The sequence below is a fragment of the Sorex fumeus genome, unplaced genomic scaffold (genome assembly GCF_029834395.1).
Source record: "Sorex fumeus unplaced genomic scaffold, SorFum_2.1 ptg000122l, whole genome shotgun sequence".
Taxonomy (NCBI): domain Eukaryota; kingdom Metazoa; phylum Chordata; class Mammalia; order Eulipotyphla; family Soricidae; genus Sorex; species Sorex fumeus.
In genome coordinates this window covers 24,085,119-24,100,294 of record NW_026606179.1, presented here as the reverse complement: position 1 = coordinate 24,100,294, position 15,176 = coordinate 24,085,119, and the positions used below count along the sequence as shown (strand labels likewise).

Below are 15,176 nucleotides of genomic sequence, written 5' to 3'. Positions count from 1 at the left end.
AAGGAAAACTCAGTTCAAAGACGGCCCTTGGTTAACACACAAATGTATTTTACGGAAGGCATCTTTACATAGAAACAAAGTTACACAGTCTCTGCGCTCAAGCCTTAAAATGAAAGAAGACACCAGCAACCACATTGAAACAAGATAAGTGCCATCTGAAAAGACAGCTGACACTTTTTATTAAAGGCACCTGGCAGATACTTCAATCCATTCGCACAGAATGTGTGCTTATTATTAATAGCAACGGACACACAAGGGGGGGGGGGGGGAGATTCAATACGGGTGCTGACTAGAGGCATTCTGGTCGAAGCCATTCTGTGTTGGAATTAAATAGACTGGGGGGGGGGGGGGGGGGGAGGTGTTTCTTCTCACAGGCGAGAAAGGGACCCGGAAGCCCAGGCCTTAACAAAAATCAACAAGTGGTTTGAGCATCTGCTGAAAGAAGGCTCCTCATCGCGTTCCGCTCTGCGATCAAGAAAGCTGTCCAGCTGGGTTTGGAGAAATTAAAAACTTCCTTTCAAAGTAAAAGAAAAACGACGTTCCGGTACCCAACGAGGTACCTGTTCTCAAAAGAAGTGGGGGCAAAAAAAAAATCTAGCCTGGAGGCCGAGTATCTATACCTTTCCTCCCTCCCCAGATGCTTGTGGGGTGTTAGTGGGATGTTCGGAGATGTGTGAGGACACCCACGTGCTGTAAGCCTTGCAAGCACAGATGAGCACCGCACGTGCCATAAGATTTGCAAGCACAGATGAGCACCCCACGTGCCGTGAGATTTGCAAGCACAGATGAGCACCCCACGTGCAGTTTAGGCTTCCAAGCACACAGGAGAGACAACTCGGGCCCGGCTGCCGATCCAGAAGCAGGAAGGCGGCGCGCCAGCCCCGCCACGCTTCATCCTGCCGGTTCCTCCGAACCCAGGCGCCCACCTACCTGCACCGGAGGGGATGGGGGCGGGGCGGGTGCAGGGGCAGCCCTGGGCGAGCCCTACCCTGTCCTAGGAATCGCAATAGGGTGGCCCCTGGTTTTGAGCCCGGCCACTCCTTCTCGGGGCTGCACCTGTCCACCTGGCCTGCTAAGGAGCGCGAGAGCAACCTGGAGCCCCCGCGGCTCAGACCAGGTCCCCGGAGCCGCGGGAGGCGGAAGTGCGCCGCTTCCTTCCGGCCGGCGCCGCACGAGACGGGGCGGGGCGTCCCGGGAGCGGGGGGCGGGGTCTCGGGCTGACGGACGGCTCCGCGGGCCTATGAATGCAGCCGTAGCGGCCCAGCCTCCCTGGCGCGCCCCTTCCCCGGGGCCGCCGACGCCCCCCAGCCCCCCATTTCCAGGGTGTCGCACAAAGCCCCGCTGTCGCCTGACGCGCTGCAGCCCGTAAGTGCGGTCCGCGGTGCCCCCACCCCACTCCCCCGGCCTGGCCCGGCCTGCTCCCCTCTTCCCGGAGCCGCGTGCAGGACAGCCGAGGCCGCGCAGGTCAGTGACTGCTTGGCCGCTAGCGGGCGGCGGGCGGCGGGCGGCGGGCGCGGGACTCCGGGGGTGTCCAGCTGCGGGGAGGGCGGGCCGTGCCGGCTCCCGCCTGGCGCCTGGACCGCTGGGGAGCCTGTCCCGCCGCGATGCGCTGTCAGGGGGCGCGGCCCGCGGCGTGGGGAAGGGCTCCTGACCAGGCATCACCTCCAACATCCCCCCGCCCCCGCCAAATGCGGAGCCCCGAGCCCGGAGTGAAGAAGTTGGCCGCGGGCCGGTGGCGCATTTTCGGGCCACTTGTGCGCTCGGGCCGCGGGCGCGCGGGGGGCCCTGGCTGGCCGGAGTCCGGCCGCGGGCGCGCGGGCGCGCTGCAACTTGCGCGGGGCTCTCCCGCCGCTCGCAGGCTGCGTAGCCCCGGACCCCCGCACCCGTCTCGGGGTAGACGCCAGAGCTGGGCTTTTTCATTTCCCTGTTCTCCCTCTGCAGAGGGGATGCTGCCTCTGAATTCAGTGGCGAAACTTCCGTTCCGGGGTGCGTGCGATTTTTTTTTTTTCTTTTCAGTGCCGGACACTGAGTTGGCACTTAAGTATTTGTTGCCCTTCTGCTTTCCCGTGTGGGTGGGTCCAGCGTGGAGGGGGGGGGGGGGGTGTTTAGGACTGCCCGCCGCCCAGGATTCATGAGGCCGGGCCGGGGTGGGGGGGGGGATTCAGCCCCTCTCGCAAACGACTTGGCAGACACCCACACCCCTCTTCTCCCTCCCCGCTCCAGAATCTCCATTTTCAGTGCTCGCGCTGGAAAAAAAAAATGTTGCGCCTCGCGGTTTTCTGTTGCTGTTCGGTCTGTGGGGTTTGGTGTAAATACTTTGGTCGCGGTGGCTGGGGTTTGAACCTAGGACCTGCAAGGCAACCTCACACCAATGAGCTACGCATAAGTGGGTCATGTTGCCAGGTTAGTGGGTTTGGGTTCTTCCCTGGGGGGCAGTTCGTGTACCTTTAGGAATTAGAAAAAAAAAAATACCGTCCAGACCCGTGATGTCCGGCCGGTGGTCAGACTGAATCATTAGTTAGAAGCGCTTCGTTGTTGTTGGAGGAGGGAAACAAGATGTTCCCAGGGATGGGAGCCAGCTTACTCACTGCCACGGCTCCCCCGCCTCCCACTTGCTGCTTCCAAAGCAGGCTCTGCTGCTGCTCCCTGAGGCTCCTCCGCTGCTGATGCTCTGGGGAGAAGCAGCTGCCCTGCTTGCACACCTTGCTGGAAGGCTTCCAGCCTGGAGTGTATTTCCCGACGCAGGTAAGGGCCAGAGAGATACTTGCCTTACATGTGGTCCACGCAGGGCAGAGCCCCACCAGCAATAATGATCCTGATGGCACAGCCAGGAGTAGGCCCCTGAGCACCACCACCAGGTGTGATCCTCAAACAAACAGTCAGGAGCACAGGTGAAAAAGTCATGTACCTGAGACAGTCCTGTTTTGGTTCTTCAGAATCAGTGAATACATCAAATCTTGGGGCTGGAGCCATAGTACAGCGGGTAGGGCATTTGCCTGGCATGTGGCCAACCTGGTTTGGATTCCCAGCATCCCGTATGGTCTCCCGAGTACTACCAAGAGTGATTCCTGAGTGCAGAGCCAGGAGTAACCCCTGAGCATCCCTGGGTGTGACCAAAAAGAAAAAAAAAACACATCAAGTCTTGTGGTCAGTGCGATAGTGCTGCGTGTAATGACCCAGGTTTGATCCTGGGTACCACACACAGTCTCCCGATCCCCTCTAAGAGTGATTCCTGAGTGCAGAGGCAGGAGTAAGAAGCTTGGCTAGTATGTTCCCTTCTATTCCTTAAGGCATTGCTAATGCCTGTCTCAGAGACTCTTCATAAATAGTTGTTGGGTTAAATAAATATTTGTGCTGTGGCTTGTGGGCAGCTTTGAAGCCTGCTTAAGATTTGGATGGGAAGATGGAAGGGCCACGTAGAGGAACAGGAGGCAAATGAAGTGAGGTAAGCACTGGGTGTATCCAGGAAAGGGACTCATCTATAGGACCCCTTTTTTCTGTGTTTGTAGGAGTGCTTGGAAGAACAATGCATGTAAGTGTTTGACACCATGATATCCATCAGGCAAAGAAAAGGAATTAAAGCCACAGAAGTCTCTGAGGATTATTCAGCCCCGGAGGAAAGTGTGAAGTTGGAAAGCAAGTTGTCATCTGGTAGGTGATTTAAATTAAGAGAACATTCGTAGATTGCTGCTATTGCTGCATATTCAAATATTACTCTCCAGTAAGAGTTGCTGAGACCAAAGAGTAGAAGAAGTTTGTAGCCTTGCACATGGCTGACGTGGGTTCGATCCCCGGCATCCCATATGGTCCCCAAAACACCACCAGGAGTGATTTTTGGGGTTAGAGCCAAGAGCCTGAGCATTGCTGGGTGTGGCCCCAAAACAAAACACAAAAAAGACTCATTAAACAAATATACAATGGCATGAATTATCAACTTTCTCCCTCCAGAGTTACTTTCTTTTCCTCTTTTATGGGCAATACCTGGTGGTGCTTGGGGATCCATGCAGTGCTGGGCTTCCCACATGCAATGCATATTCTCAGCTCATCGAGCTGTCTCGCTAGCCTTAAATTGCTTTCTTAATTCAAGTGTGGTCAGAATTTTTTTGTGGGACTGAAGTGATAGTACAGCGGGTAGAGTGTTTGCCTTGCATGCGGCTGACCTGGGTTTGATTCCCAGCATCCCATTTGGCCCCCTGAGCACTGTCAGGAGTAATTCCTGAGTTCAAAGCCAGGAATAACCCCTGTGCATTTCCAAGGTTTTTTTTTTTTTTGCTTGTTTTGGGGCCACAACTGGCAGTAAAAGTTGTGGCTTCTTCCTGACTTTGCACTCAGGGATTACTTCTGGCAGTCCCAGAATGACCAGATGTTTCAAGGATAGAATCTAGGTTAAGGAACACAAGATTCTTAATTTTATTTTCTTAATAAACTTTCTGGTCCAAGAAATGTTAAGGGGATACAAGTTTCTTGCTCTTGGCAGTGTCTAGGGACCATGTGGTACTGGGAATCAGACATGTTGCAACATCTCCCTGGCCCAAGATGTTTTAAAGGATGAACACTTTCATATCCATAAGTCATTTTGAGTATTTTGAAAAATTTATATTAATCATAATCGTGTTAATTATTTTTTGTGTATTGGGGGGGTTGTTTTGGGGACCACACATGAGAGTGCTCTGGGGTCACTCCTGGTCGGGCTTAGGGGACTGACGAAATGTGGAGCCAGGGATTAAGCCTCGGTCAGCTGCGTGCCAAGCAAGTGCCCTACCCACTGTACTACCACTCCAGCCTCAGCCATGTTATTTCTTACCAGCCAGAGCTAGCAAATAAGGTTTAAAAACTGTTTTATAAGATGAAACTGAGCTGTAGTGAGAAGTCATGCCATCTGACTCAGCGAGTAATGAATTTTGGACTATAATGGAAATTCAAGGGATGTTTTTATTTGTTTTTTTTTTACTTAAAGCATAACATTAGGAAGGGAGCATTCATTTTACCAAAGCGTGCAATATTTTTTCATGTCAGCAAAAGCTAAACAAAAGTGAAAAATAAGAAGAAATACTCCTACAAACCCACCCATCTCGAGACTCTTAACAATGACATTTTTATTATCTTGCTGTCTCAGTGTTCTCTGCACGTGCATATCCTCAAGCATTCATATGTAATTTTACAAAATTAGGATCCTGAAAGCTGTTTTGTAACTTTCCTGCATAAAAACATACATCAGTGTGTTTTTAAAATATAATTTGGGGGTCCAGAGAGATCGTATAACGGGTAGGGTATTTGCCTTGCATGCAGCTGACCTGGGTTTGATTCCTGGCATCTCTTACGGTCCCTCAAGCATCACCAGGAATAACTCCTGAGCACTGCCAGGTGTGACCAAAAAACAAAAGAAGAATAAAATATAATTTTGTATTCATTAGTGCTTCCATGGGCTGGAACGATAGCACAGTGGGTAGGGCATTTGCCTTGCACGCAGCCAACATGGCCGACCCGAGTTCAATTCCTCTGCCCCTCAAGCTGCCGAGAGTATCTCACCCACATCGCAAAGCCTGGCAAGCTATGTTACTGGGCCCGCTTGAGCAAATTGATGACAACGGGAGGACAGTGACAGTGACAGTGCTTCCATTTATTTGAATATTTATCTGTGGAAAACATCCTTGTGGCCACATTTTATTTAATGTGTTATTTCTTTGGAGGTTTAGAACTCAGGTATTAGACTCATTTAGTGACTTTTTTTCTCCCTCTTGCCTTGTTGCATTCCAAAAAAGTAACAATTTCTTCTTCCAGAAGGTTTGAGAGTGTCTGTGTATTACCAAAATTCTGTGATTAACATTTCAAAACTATCAAACCAGCCAGTATTTTTAAAATTCAAGCTCATTGTTCTGATTTGCATTTCTTTACTTTTTTCTCTTATGTTTATTGGTCTCTCTCTCTGTCTCTGACTCTTGTCTCTCTGTCTCTCTCTGTCTCTGTCTCTCTGTCTTTATGTCTCTCTGTCTCTGTCTCTTCTTTTGAGCATTAAGGTTTGCAGTATAGATACTGAAAGGTTCTCATGTGCACCCATCTACCTACTTCCAAAACTCAGTTCTTGTCCAGAATTACCTTTTCCAACCAGTATTGTCATACCGATCCCTTCTCTGTCCTAACTGCCTACTGCTTCCCCACCTCACATTTGTGGCCATTTCCGACCAGTGGCCAGTCCTCCTGGCCTGTTTTCCCTGGCCTGGGATATCAGTCTCATACCTGGGTTCGATTCTTCCATCCCTGTCAGAGAGCTCGGCAAGCTACCAAGAGTATCCAGCCCGCACGGCAGAGCCTGGCAAGCTCCCCGTGGCGTATTTGATATGCCAAACACAGTAACAACAAGTCTCACAATGGAGACGTTACTGATGCCCGCTCAAGCAAATCAATAAACAACCGGAGGACAGTGCTGTTTTGTTTAATCTATTTCCAATTTGGGCTGGAGTGATAGCACAGCGGTAGGGGTTTGCCTTGTGCGCAGCCAGCCTGGCCAAGCCGGGTTCGATTCTTCCGCCCCTCTCGGAGAGCCCGGCAAGCTACCAAGAGTGTCTCTCCCGCACAGTAAAGCCTGGTAAGCTCCCCGTGACATATTCAATATGCCAAACACAGTAACAACAGGTCTCAAAATGGAGACATTACTGGGCCCGCTCGAGCAAACCGATGAACAGTGGGAGGACAGTGCCACAGTGCAATTTGACTATTCATTGGTTTTTGGGTTTGTGTTTGTTTTTTTTTTCTTTTTAAATCCTGAAATATCTATTATATGTTCAGTATATCTAAACTTTGGTTTGTTTAGATATAAGCAGTATCTAAACAAACAGTTGTTCTCAGGGTTTACTCCTAGCACTACCCTGGGATCACTCTTTGCTTTGTTGGGGGACTGTCTATGGTCCAGGGGATCAAACTGCATGCAAAGCACGTGCCCTACCTACCCACTGTAAAATCTCTCTGACCTCCCCTGCCACCACACATTCCAGAGGCTGTGCTCCAGCAGAGGCCAGGAGGTGCCTGGGATAAAACTTAGGGCCTCATAATACTAAGTATAATCTTTATCACCTGGCTCTTTAATCTTCCTTATATGCAGTAAACATTTTTCTTAGTTTTGTAGCTTTTTTAACTTGACTTGCATGGCTTATTTTTTAGAATTTTTTTAAAATTTTAATTAAGTTAGGTACCTGGTAGCTTTTATCGAATAAAGCTTAAAAAAAAAAGTATGCAAACAGGTGCTGGGGTGCTCGTGCAGGAGGTAAGTCACCTTTGGCGAATGCCCAGCACCACAAACAGTTCCCCAGGTCTCACCAAGACTCGTCCCCTAAGCTGAAGACCAGGAGAATTCCCAGAGCAGCACCAGGTGTGCCCTGGCCACTCCCACTCCCACCCCTTCCACCCCCCCTCCAAACCCTCCCCAGAATGGTTTTATGCAAGTCACAAAAAAGAATCCCTAGTTGGCCCCTAGAGGACAAGGGAAGCATCAGCAATGATGGACAACTGGATATTTGACATCCTTGGTAGTAGAACTTTGGGATTAGAATTAGTAGAACTAGTAGAACTATTGGATTCGAATGCTTGACTGACCTGTGTGTTTAATTTTTCTGAAAGGCTGTACCAATAGAAGATTATGGAAGATTCTGTCGTTTACAATTGGTGGAACTGTTGCCCTTTGCATTGGACTTCTCACATCTGTCTACCTGGCCACTTTACACGAAAATGATTTATGGTTTTCTAATATTAAGGTATGGGATTTCTCTGACCATTGCATGATTTACTCCTCAGTCTTCTTGGTAGTCACGTAGATAAACGACGAAGTCAGTGCGCTTTTGCCATAAAGATAGTTTACCATGAGGTTCCTTGAGTTTAAGAAAAATTGTGTTTATTTAAAATATAAAGTTTATTTAAAATTTTTAAATTTTCTTTAGGAAATCAAATGAGAGAAAACCCTTTCCCAAGTAGTAGAATTGTAAATTTTTTTGTAGTACTTTTAATTTTGTCTTTGTATATGTATTACTGGTCAAGTATAGCATTTTTTTCTGCTAGGTGCAAAATAATTAAAAAGAAAATCAAATGGGAATAGTCGTGGGGATGTGAAGGGTGGTGGGGGGCGGTTTGCAGAGAACCATAATTTTTTAAAGTTTCTTTGAGGAGGCCTCTTTAAGTCCCACTTACTATCTTTCTTATCTCTTTTACTTTTTTTTTAAACCACTTTCGTTTGTTTCTCTTCTCTGGGTATTTCTAGAACACTTCTTGGCACCATTTTAGGAGCAACTGTTATTTACATAAGGAAGTTTTACATTGTCATTGTTTTTCACTCAAATACACCTATTTTGGTTGTTATTACATGTGTGTATAGTGGGTGCCATGCCCAGTGTTTCTCCAGGTGACATTAAAGCTGATCCCAGAAATGATGGGCTGGGGCATGTGTTCTGTCATTGAAATCACATCCCTGGCCTCCAGGTACTTGTTTTTAATCCAGAACGCCATGATCTTTGCTGTTACTTTCATGCTTTGTAATACCTAGTTTCCTACCAAACGTAAGATTTACCTTCATAGACTGAAGGTTTATGATCTATAAGAATATTTAAAAGCGTTGGTGCAAGATTTAAATTCAGTTCCCAAGAGTTTACCCAAAATAAAGTAAGAAATAAAAGGAACCTTTAGTTCCTTTTATTGGAGTGTTTCTAAAGGAAACTACTTTGACGACTGTATATGAATAACTTATATATTTTATATATATATGTTTTAATGAATCACCATGAGATACAATTACAGACTTACAAATTTTTGTGATTACATTTCAATCATACCATGTTCGTCTACCCATCCCCCGACCAGTTCCCATTCTCCACCACGAATTTTCCCAGTGTCCTCCTGCCACCCCCACCCCTTCCCACCCCTTGCCTCTGTGGCAGACATTCCCTCTTACTCTTTCTCTCCTTTTGGGTGTTATGGTTTGCAATATAGGCAGTAAGCAGCCATCATGTTTGGCCCATAGCCTACTATCGGCACACATCTCCCATCCCGAGTGATCCCTCCAACCATCATTTACTTAGTGGTCTCTTCTCCATCCCACCTGCCTTTTCCCCCAGCACATGAGATCAGCTTCCAAGCCGTGGGGCCACCCTCCTGGCATTTATCTCTACTATCCTTAGGTGTTATTCTCCTATTATGCTACTTTATGTTCCACAAATGGGTGCAGTCATTCTGTGTCTGTCCCATTCTTTCTGACTCATTTCACTTAATATGATACTCTTCTGTCCTGTTACCTTTGGAAACTTAAAGAGCCATGTCCCCCTATCTCAGACACAACATGTGGCCACTCATTTATCTTTATGTAAATTATCAGTGCCAAAGAATAATAATTCTTTTTTTTAATAATGTAGGAGTCCTGCTATTTGTTCAGCCATTCATTAAACTATTTTTTTTTAATGTAGGAGTACTGCTATTTATTCAGCCACTGATTAGCTGATTGAATTTGGGCATGAATTCCACCTTACTTTTTTTTTTCATAATTTTATTTATTTTTTCTTATATTTATTTATTGAATCACTGTGGGAAAAGTTACGAAGCTTTCAGGTTTAAGTCTCAGTCATACAATGATCAAACACCTTTCCCTTCACCAGTACTCATTTTTCACCACCAAGAACCCCAATATACGCCCCTTCCACCCCTCCCAATGCCTGTGAGGCAGATGATTTCCACTTAACTCTTCTCTACATTGATTACATTCATTATTTTGACAAAAGATGCACCATTATTCTTTAGAATTTCTCCCCCAGCGATCAGAATTGCTGAAAAGGCCTTGTGAAATACTTTGTTTTCTATAGCTGGTTATGAGAATCATATAATGATTTTGGATTTCTGCAAAGAGCCAGATAATTACGAGATTGGTTTCTGTAAGTCTGGTGTTATGGCTGTGCCAGAGAGCCACTCGTGGGGGGCAACTTGTGACCTCGGTAGGGTGTGAAGGATGAGCCGGTACTGTCCCCCTTCCCATGAGACTGCAGTTGCCCCGTCACCACCGGCTCTTACCTGGCTTTCCTATAAGCTCTGAGGCTGGGACCACCTTGCTGCTTGGGTGGGGGGAGGCTGAAGGGAACAACATCCTTTCCCTCCTGGGGAGGCATGGCTCCATAGTTTAACGCATGAGCCATTCACTTTTCTGCCGCAAGATGCCGGGCTCTGGACTAACTCCTTTTGCCTCTGGAGCCATGGCCGTGCCGGAGAGCTGCTCGTGGCGGGCAACTCGTGACCTCAGTAGGGCTGAAGGATGAGCTGGTACCGCCCCCCTTCCCATAAGACTGCAGTTGCCCCCTCACCACCGGCTCATACCTGGCTTTCCAATAAGCTCTGAGGCGGCAGCCATCCTGTATGTGGTCCAGATGCATTTCTGCCAAAAGCCTTTGGGTTTCGAGATTTGTTTCTGAGTCTCTGGGATCATGTTCGTTAATCAGCATGATCAGGAGCCAGAGAGGCCGTTTGTAGGCTGCGACTGGAGTCTGGTTGGGATGGGTAGGAAAGGGTCGGTTCCACCCCCATCTGGTGAGGCCCCGCATGTGTCGTCACTGCAGGCTCAAACCTGAATGTCCAGTGGCCTCTGGAGGATGGCGGTCACTGGGCCGCCAAGGGGAACAGGCCCAGGCATGTAACCTATTCCCACCTGGAGTGGCCCAGTGCCAGTAACCTACTGCAGGAACAGGATGCATTTCTGCCAAAAGCCTTTGGGTTCCGAGATTTGTTTCTGAGTCTCTGGGATCATGGCCGTTAAGCAGTTCGATCAGGAACCAGAGAGGCCATGCTTCCAATTATATAGCTGAGCCCGAGGTGGTTTGTGGATGTGTCTCCCACATACCTAACTTTTGGCCGTTTACTTTCTTGGTAAAGGCACAGCAGCAATTTTGAGGTATCTGAAAGTCTGACGGTGCCATCAGGCTGCTGACACACTCACCTCACAGGTACAGGTTGACCTGCTGGCAGCACCATACCCCCTTGATTAAACTATTTAATTGGGCATGAACTCCACAGAATAATAATTCTTTGGAAACCATTGTCTTCCTTGTTAAGAAAAGTCTCTCTTTAAAACAGAGTACTTGTAAACAAATTTTCTAAAATTAACTCACTTTATGCTTATTTATTAACACAAGTATTTTTGAACAAACGCTGAAATGCTCTGGTGTGGAAATTTGGCTAAAATTTACTGCTAGCAACTATATAGCAAGGAGAATGTTCGGGTCACATAATTCTAAACTATAAATTTAGCTTTGTAGCTTAAAGCTTATGCGCAGCTTTGCCAGACACCTGAAATAAATGCATCTCATCATCTGGAAACCTGCACATCCTTGAATTTTCTCCTCTCATTAGGTTAAGGAAGTCATTGTGCTTATATCTAGTACCATTGAGCACCTGTTCTTGGGTAACCGTGATCTCAGCACTATGGAGGAACACAGAACGAAGAGCAAAGACTTCTGAACTTGCCAGCAGAGTTTCAGTTTAATAAACCCAGTTACCACGTGGCCAGCAGATATTCAGTATAATAAACCCATAAATATGTGGTCAGCATCTGCAGCAGGTTTGCCAACTGCTCGGTGCCACAAGCCAGGGCTCCTACTCTGGACAAGCTGCCACCCTCAAGGAGGCTTTGTGATGAGTGCAAGATCGGTGAGAGAGAGAGTAATGAGGTGCATCTGAGAGGGGTTACCTGACCCCATTTTAGTAGGTCAGGGAAGAGTTTTCTGGAGCAAGGCTTCTCCACCCTTTCACCTCAGGTACTTAAACACTGCCTGGAATACCTCACATTGACCACACAGTTAGTTGTGCATCAGAAATCTTTGACCATTGTCAATTTTTCCCGACCCCCACCTTCAGTTAGTTATGTGTCCCCATCTAAGTTCACAACCCATAGTTTTAAGGGGCTAAGTTCTGGAGGCAGCAGTGACTGGCATACCTGGCATGTGAGTAAGGGCCAACTGAGCAAGTAAAAAGAGGAAAGGTGACTGTCACAGGGAAGGCACAGAGAGGAAGCATTTGAGAGGCAAGAGCAGCTGAGGTCCTGGGGGTTGGCACTGCTTAGTATGGCTGCAGAGTTAGAGGGAGACAGAGTGGAATGGGACAGTAAACAAAGCTCAGATCAGGAAGGTGATCTGTCCTCTGTGTTTCAAAAGCAGCTTTCTCCCAGCAGTCATGAGCCCTATTTTTACTGAGGCAGTTACATTTGTCGTCATATTGATGTTTTAGGTAGCTGAGGCCAAAGTATGGAGAATAAATTTAAGGATAACAAAATTACAGCCAGTGAACTACTAAGTAATCTAATCCAGTATGTAGTAGTAGTATGTGAATATCCAATTAGGGTATTCAAGAAAGGAATATCTTCCGCGTGTCAGTCACTGAGCCCTGAGAATACATACGATAATACCAACGAGAAATCAGGAACTGAGTGGAAATAAATATGATGGTGAACATTGAATAGGATAGTAAGGTCTTTATTGAGAAACTACTTAAAATTGAAGGTAAAGACAAAAGGAAAGAGAGAGAGAGAGAGAGAGAGAGAGAGAGAGAGAGAGAGAGAGAGAGCGCAAAAGGGAATGCCCTACCACAGAGGCGGGGTGTGGTGGAGGGGACAGGGTAGGGATGGTGGGAGGAATGCTGGGACCATTGGTGGTGGAGAATGGGCACTGGTGGAGGGATGGGTACTCGATCATTGTGTAACTGAAATGCTAGCACAAAAGTTTGTAAGTCTGTAACTGTACCTCACGGTTATTCACTAGTAAAAAAATTTTTTTTTAAAAAATTGAAGGTAAAGAGACAGAGACCTAACTGATGAGAAGAAGGCAGTCAAGTCGAGGTCTCTGAGAATATTATAAGCAGAGGGGAAAGTGAGAAGACTCTTGTGGTCAGAATAAAATCGTTGTGTTTCAGAGAGAAGGCATGCATGACCAGAGTTTGTCAGGAAAGGAAAGGACCAGTTCATGCAGGACCTTAAAGCTGACAGGAATTGGCGTTAAGTGGGCAGATACCTCCCGGTGTGGAGGACGACTGATGGGGGGAGGAAGCATCACTGAGTCTCATGAGTGATGATCAGATGGATGAACATGCCAGGCACTGTGAGACTGAATCCTGGCAGGGAGCTGACTTGAGGGTCAGGTGACAGAACCAACTGTGTGGTGATGCCAGACTTCGATAGTCCCACAGAACTGCTATCACTTCAGATGCCAGTCACAAAGCCAGGGTAAGCCTGGGCTACTGTCACTTTTGGTTTTTAATTGGGATTTCCAAAAGCACCTGTCACCCCAAGTTTCAGTAATTCATTCCAATACAGAACTCTGGAAAGTGCTGTCTTTTTTTAAATTACAGTGTTATTATAGAAAAAGTATACAAATTAGAACAAGCCAGGTGGACTGATGTATGGCAAAGGGCAGACAGGGTACCAGAATTTTTGCACACTGATATGCAGCAGTGTGTAGAATATCACCAAACAGGTAAGCAAGCACACTTGAGATCTAGTTTCCAAAAATTTTAGTAAGGTTTATTTTTATGGACAACGTTGAATCATTGGCCACAGGATCAACCCAATCCCCAACTGCCCATCACTCCCCAGGCATTGGCTGACTCAGAGCTTCTAATCAATCACAGGGCTTGGTCTTTCTGACTGAGCCTGCCCCATCCTGAATATGTCCTTCGCACAAACTACCCAGGGCCCCACCTGAATCACCTGTTTAACATCAGCTGTGAAATGAAGTTCGAGGCACCCACCACGAATAACAAAATTTGAGGAAATTTGAGGATGTGTTGACTACATGCCACAAACTGGGTTCAAGGACCAGCCAAATAACTTATGCAGGGGAAGGCAAGTCAGGACATGGGAAGTTCAGGTTTGGGTACGCTGGGGAGTGCTATGGAACTTGCAGATTTATGGATCTAAAAGTGTATGCTGGAGCTGGACATTTTTCTATCCAACTTACAGATTTGTTGGCAAGACTGCGGCAGGTGGAGATGCTGGACCATTTTCTCTTGGTGACTCTGACCCTTTAGGAAGAAGCTCAAAAACAGGCACATCCCCCATCACACTCATCCCCTAAAACTTAGGGTTGAACTCATAATCATTTAATTTTTTCTCTTTACTAGCACAACGGTAGGGCGTTTGTCTTGCACGCGGCCGGCCAGGCCGACCCAGGTTCAATTCCTCTGCCCCTCTCGGAGAGCCTGGCAAGCTACCAAGAGTATCTCGCCCACACAACAAAGCCTGGCAAGCTACCTGTGGCATATTCAATATGCCAAACAGTAACAACAAGTCCCAAAATGGAGACGTTACTGGGCCCATTCAAGCAAAATCGATGAACAACGGGAGGACAGTGCTATAACAGTGCTATAACTCAGGCAGTACTTTATAAGCAGGCTTTTTTTTTTTCCACGAGAAGTCATCAGGGGCTGGAGCAATACAACAGTGGGTAGGGCGTTTGCCTTGTACACTGCCGACCTGGGTTCGATTCCCAGCATCCCACAGAGTCCCCTGAGCACCGCCAGGAGTAATTCCTGATTTCAGAGCCAGTTATAACCCCTGTGCATTGCTGGGTGTGACCCAAAAAGAAAAAAAAAAGAGAGCGAAGTCCTCACATGTTACAACTATTTCTCAAACCTGATGATACCTCTGCATAGGCTTTTGCTTTATTTTTGCTGTATTTTGGGCCACACCCAGCAGTGATCGGGGCATACTACTAACTGCATTCAGGAATCACCATATAAGGTGTTGGGGATTGAGCCCAGGTTGGTCTTAACTCTCTGACCCCTTTATTTTTTGTCTTAAGATTATCTAGACCCAGTGCTGTCCTTGAGAACTTTCTGTGGTGAAGGAAATGATCTATATCTACACTGTCCAATGCTATAACCAGTAGCCAAATATGTAGCTCTGAAATATTTGAAATGTGATAGGAACTAAACTTTTGACCTTATTTTTTACTGAACTTTCATTTTTAAATGGGTACATTTTTCAATAAATAATTGGGGAAGGCACACCCATCAGTGTTCAGAGGCTACTCCTGGTTCTGTGCTTAGGGAACATATTTGGTACTGGGGTTTGAATCAGGGTCAGCCACATGTAAGACAAACATCTTAACCCCTGTACTATCTCGGGTGCACAAGACCTTACTTAGCCAAAGGAAATTTCAGAATTT

The 15,176-nt window shown here is 47.0% G+C and overlaps 1 protein-coding gene across 2 annotated transcripts in view; it reads left to right on the top strand.

The window, feature by feature from the left end:
- The first annotated feature begins 1,118 nt into the window (after nt 1-1,118).
- The window catches only part of DPY19L3 (dpy-19 like C-mannosyltransferase 3), an 88,369-nt gene continuing 74,311 nt past the window's right edge, over nt 1,119-15,176 (top strand). The window contains exons 1-3 of one of the 2 annotated variants that reach the window (XM_056136313.1): nt 1,119-1,464; nt 3,510-3,651; nt 7,615-7,748. In XM_056136313.1, the coding sequence (XP_055992288.1) occupies nt 3,549-3,651; nt 7,615-7,748 (237 nt within the window). In that variant the 5' untranslated portion in view covers nt 1,119-1,464; nt 3,510-3,548. Of the gene's footprint in view, nt 1,465-3,509; nt 3,652-7,614; nt 7,749-15,176 lie in introns of those variants that run through there. The other variant, XM_056136314.1, reaches the window with a different exon arrangement.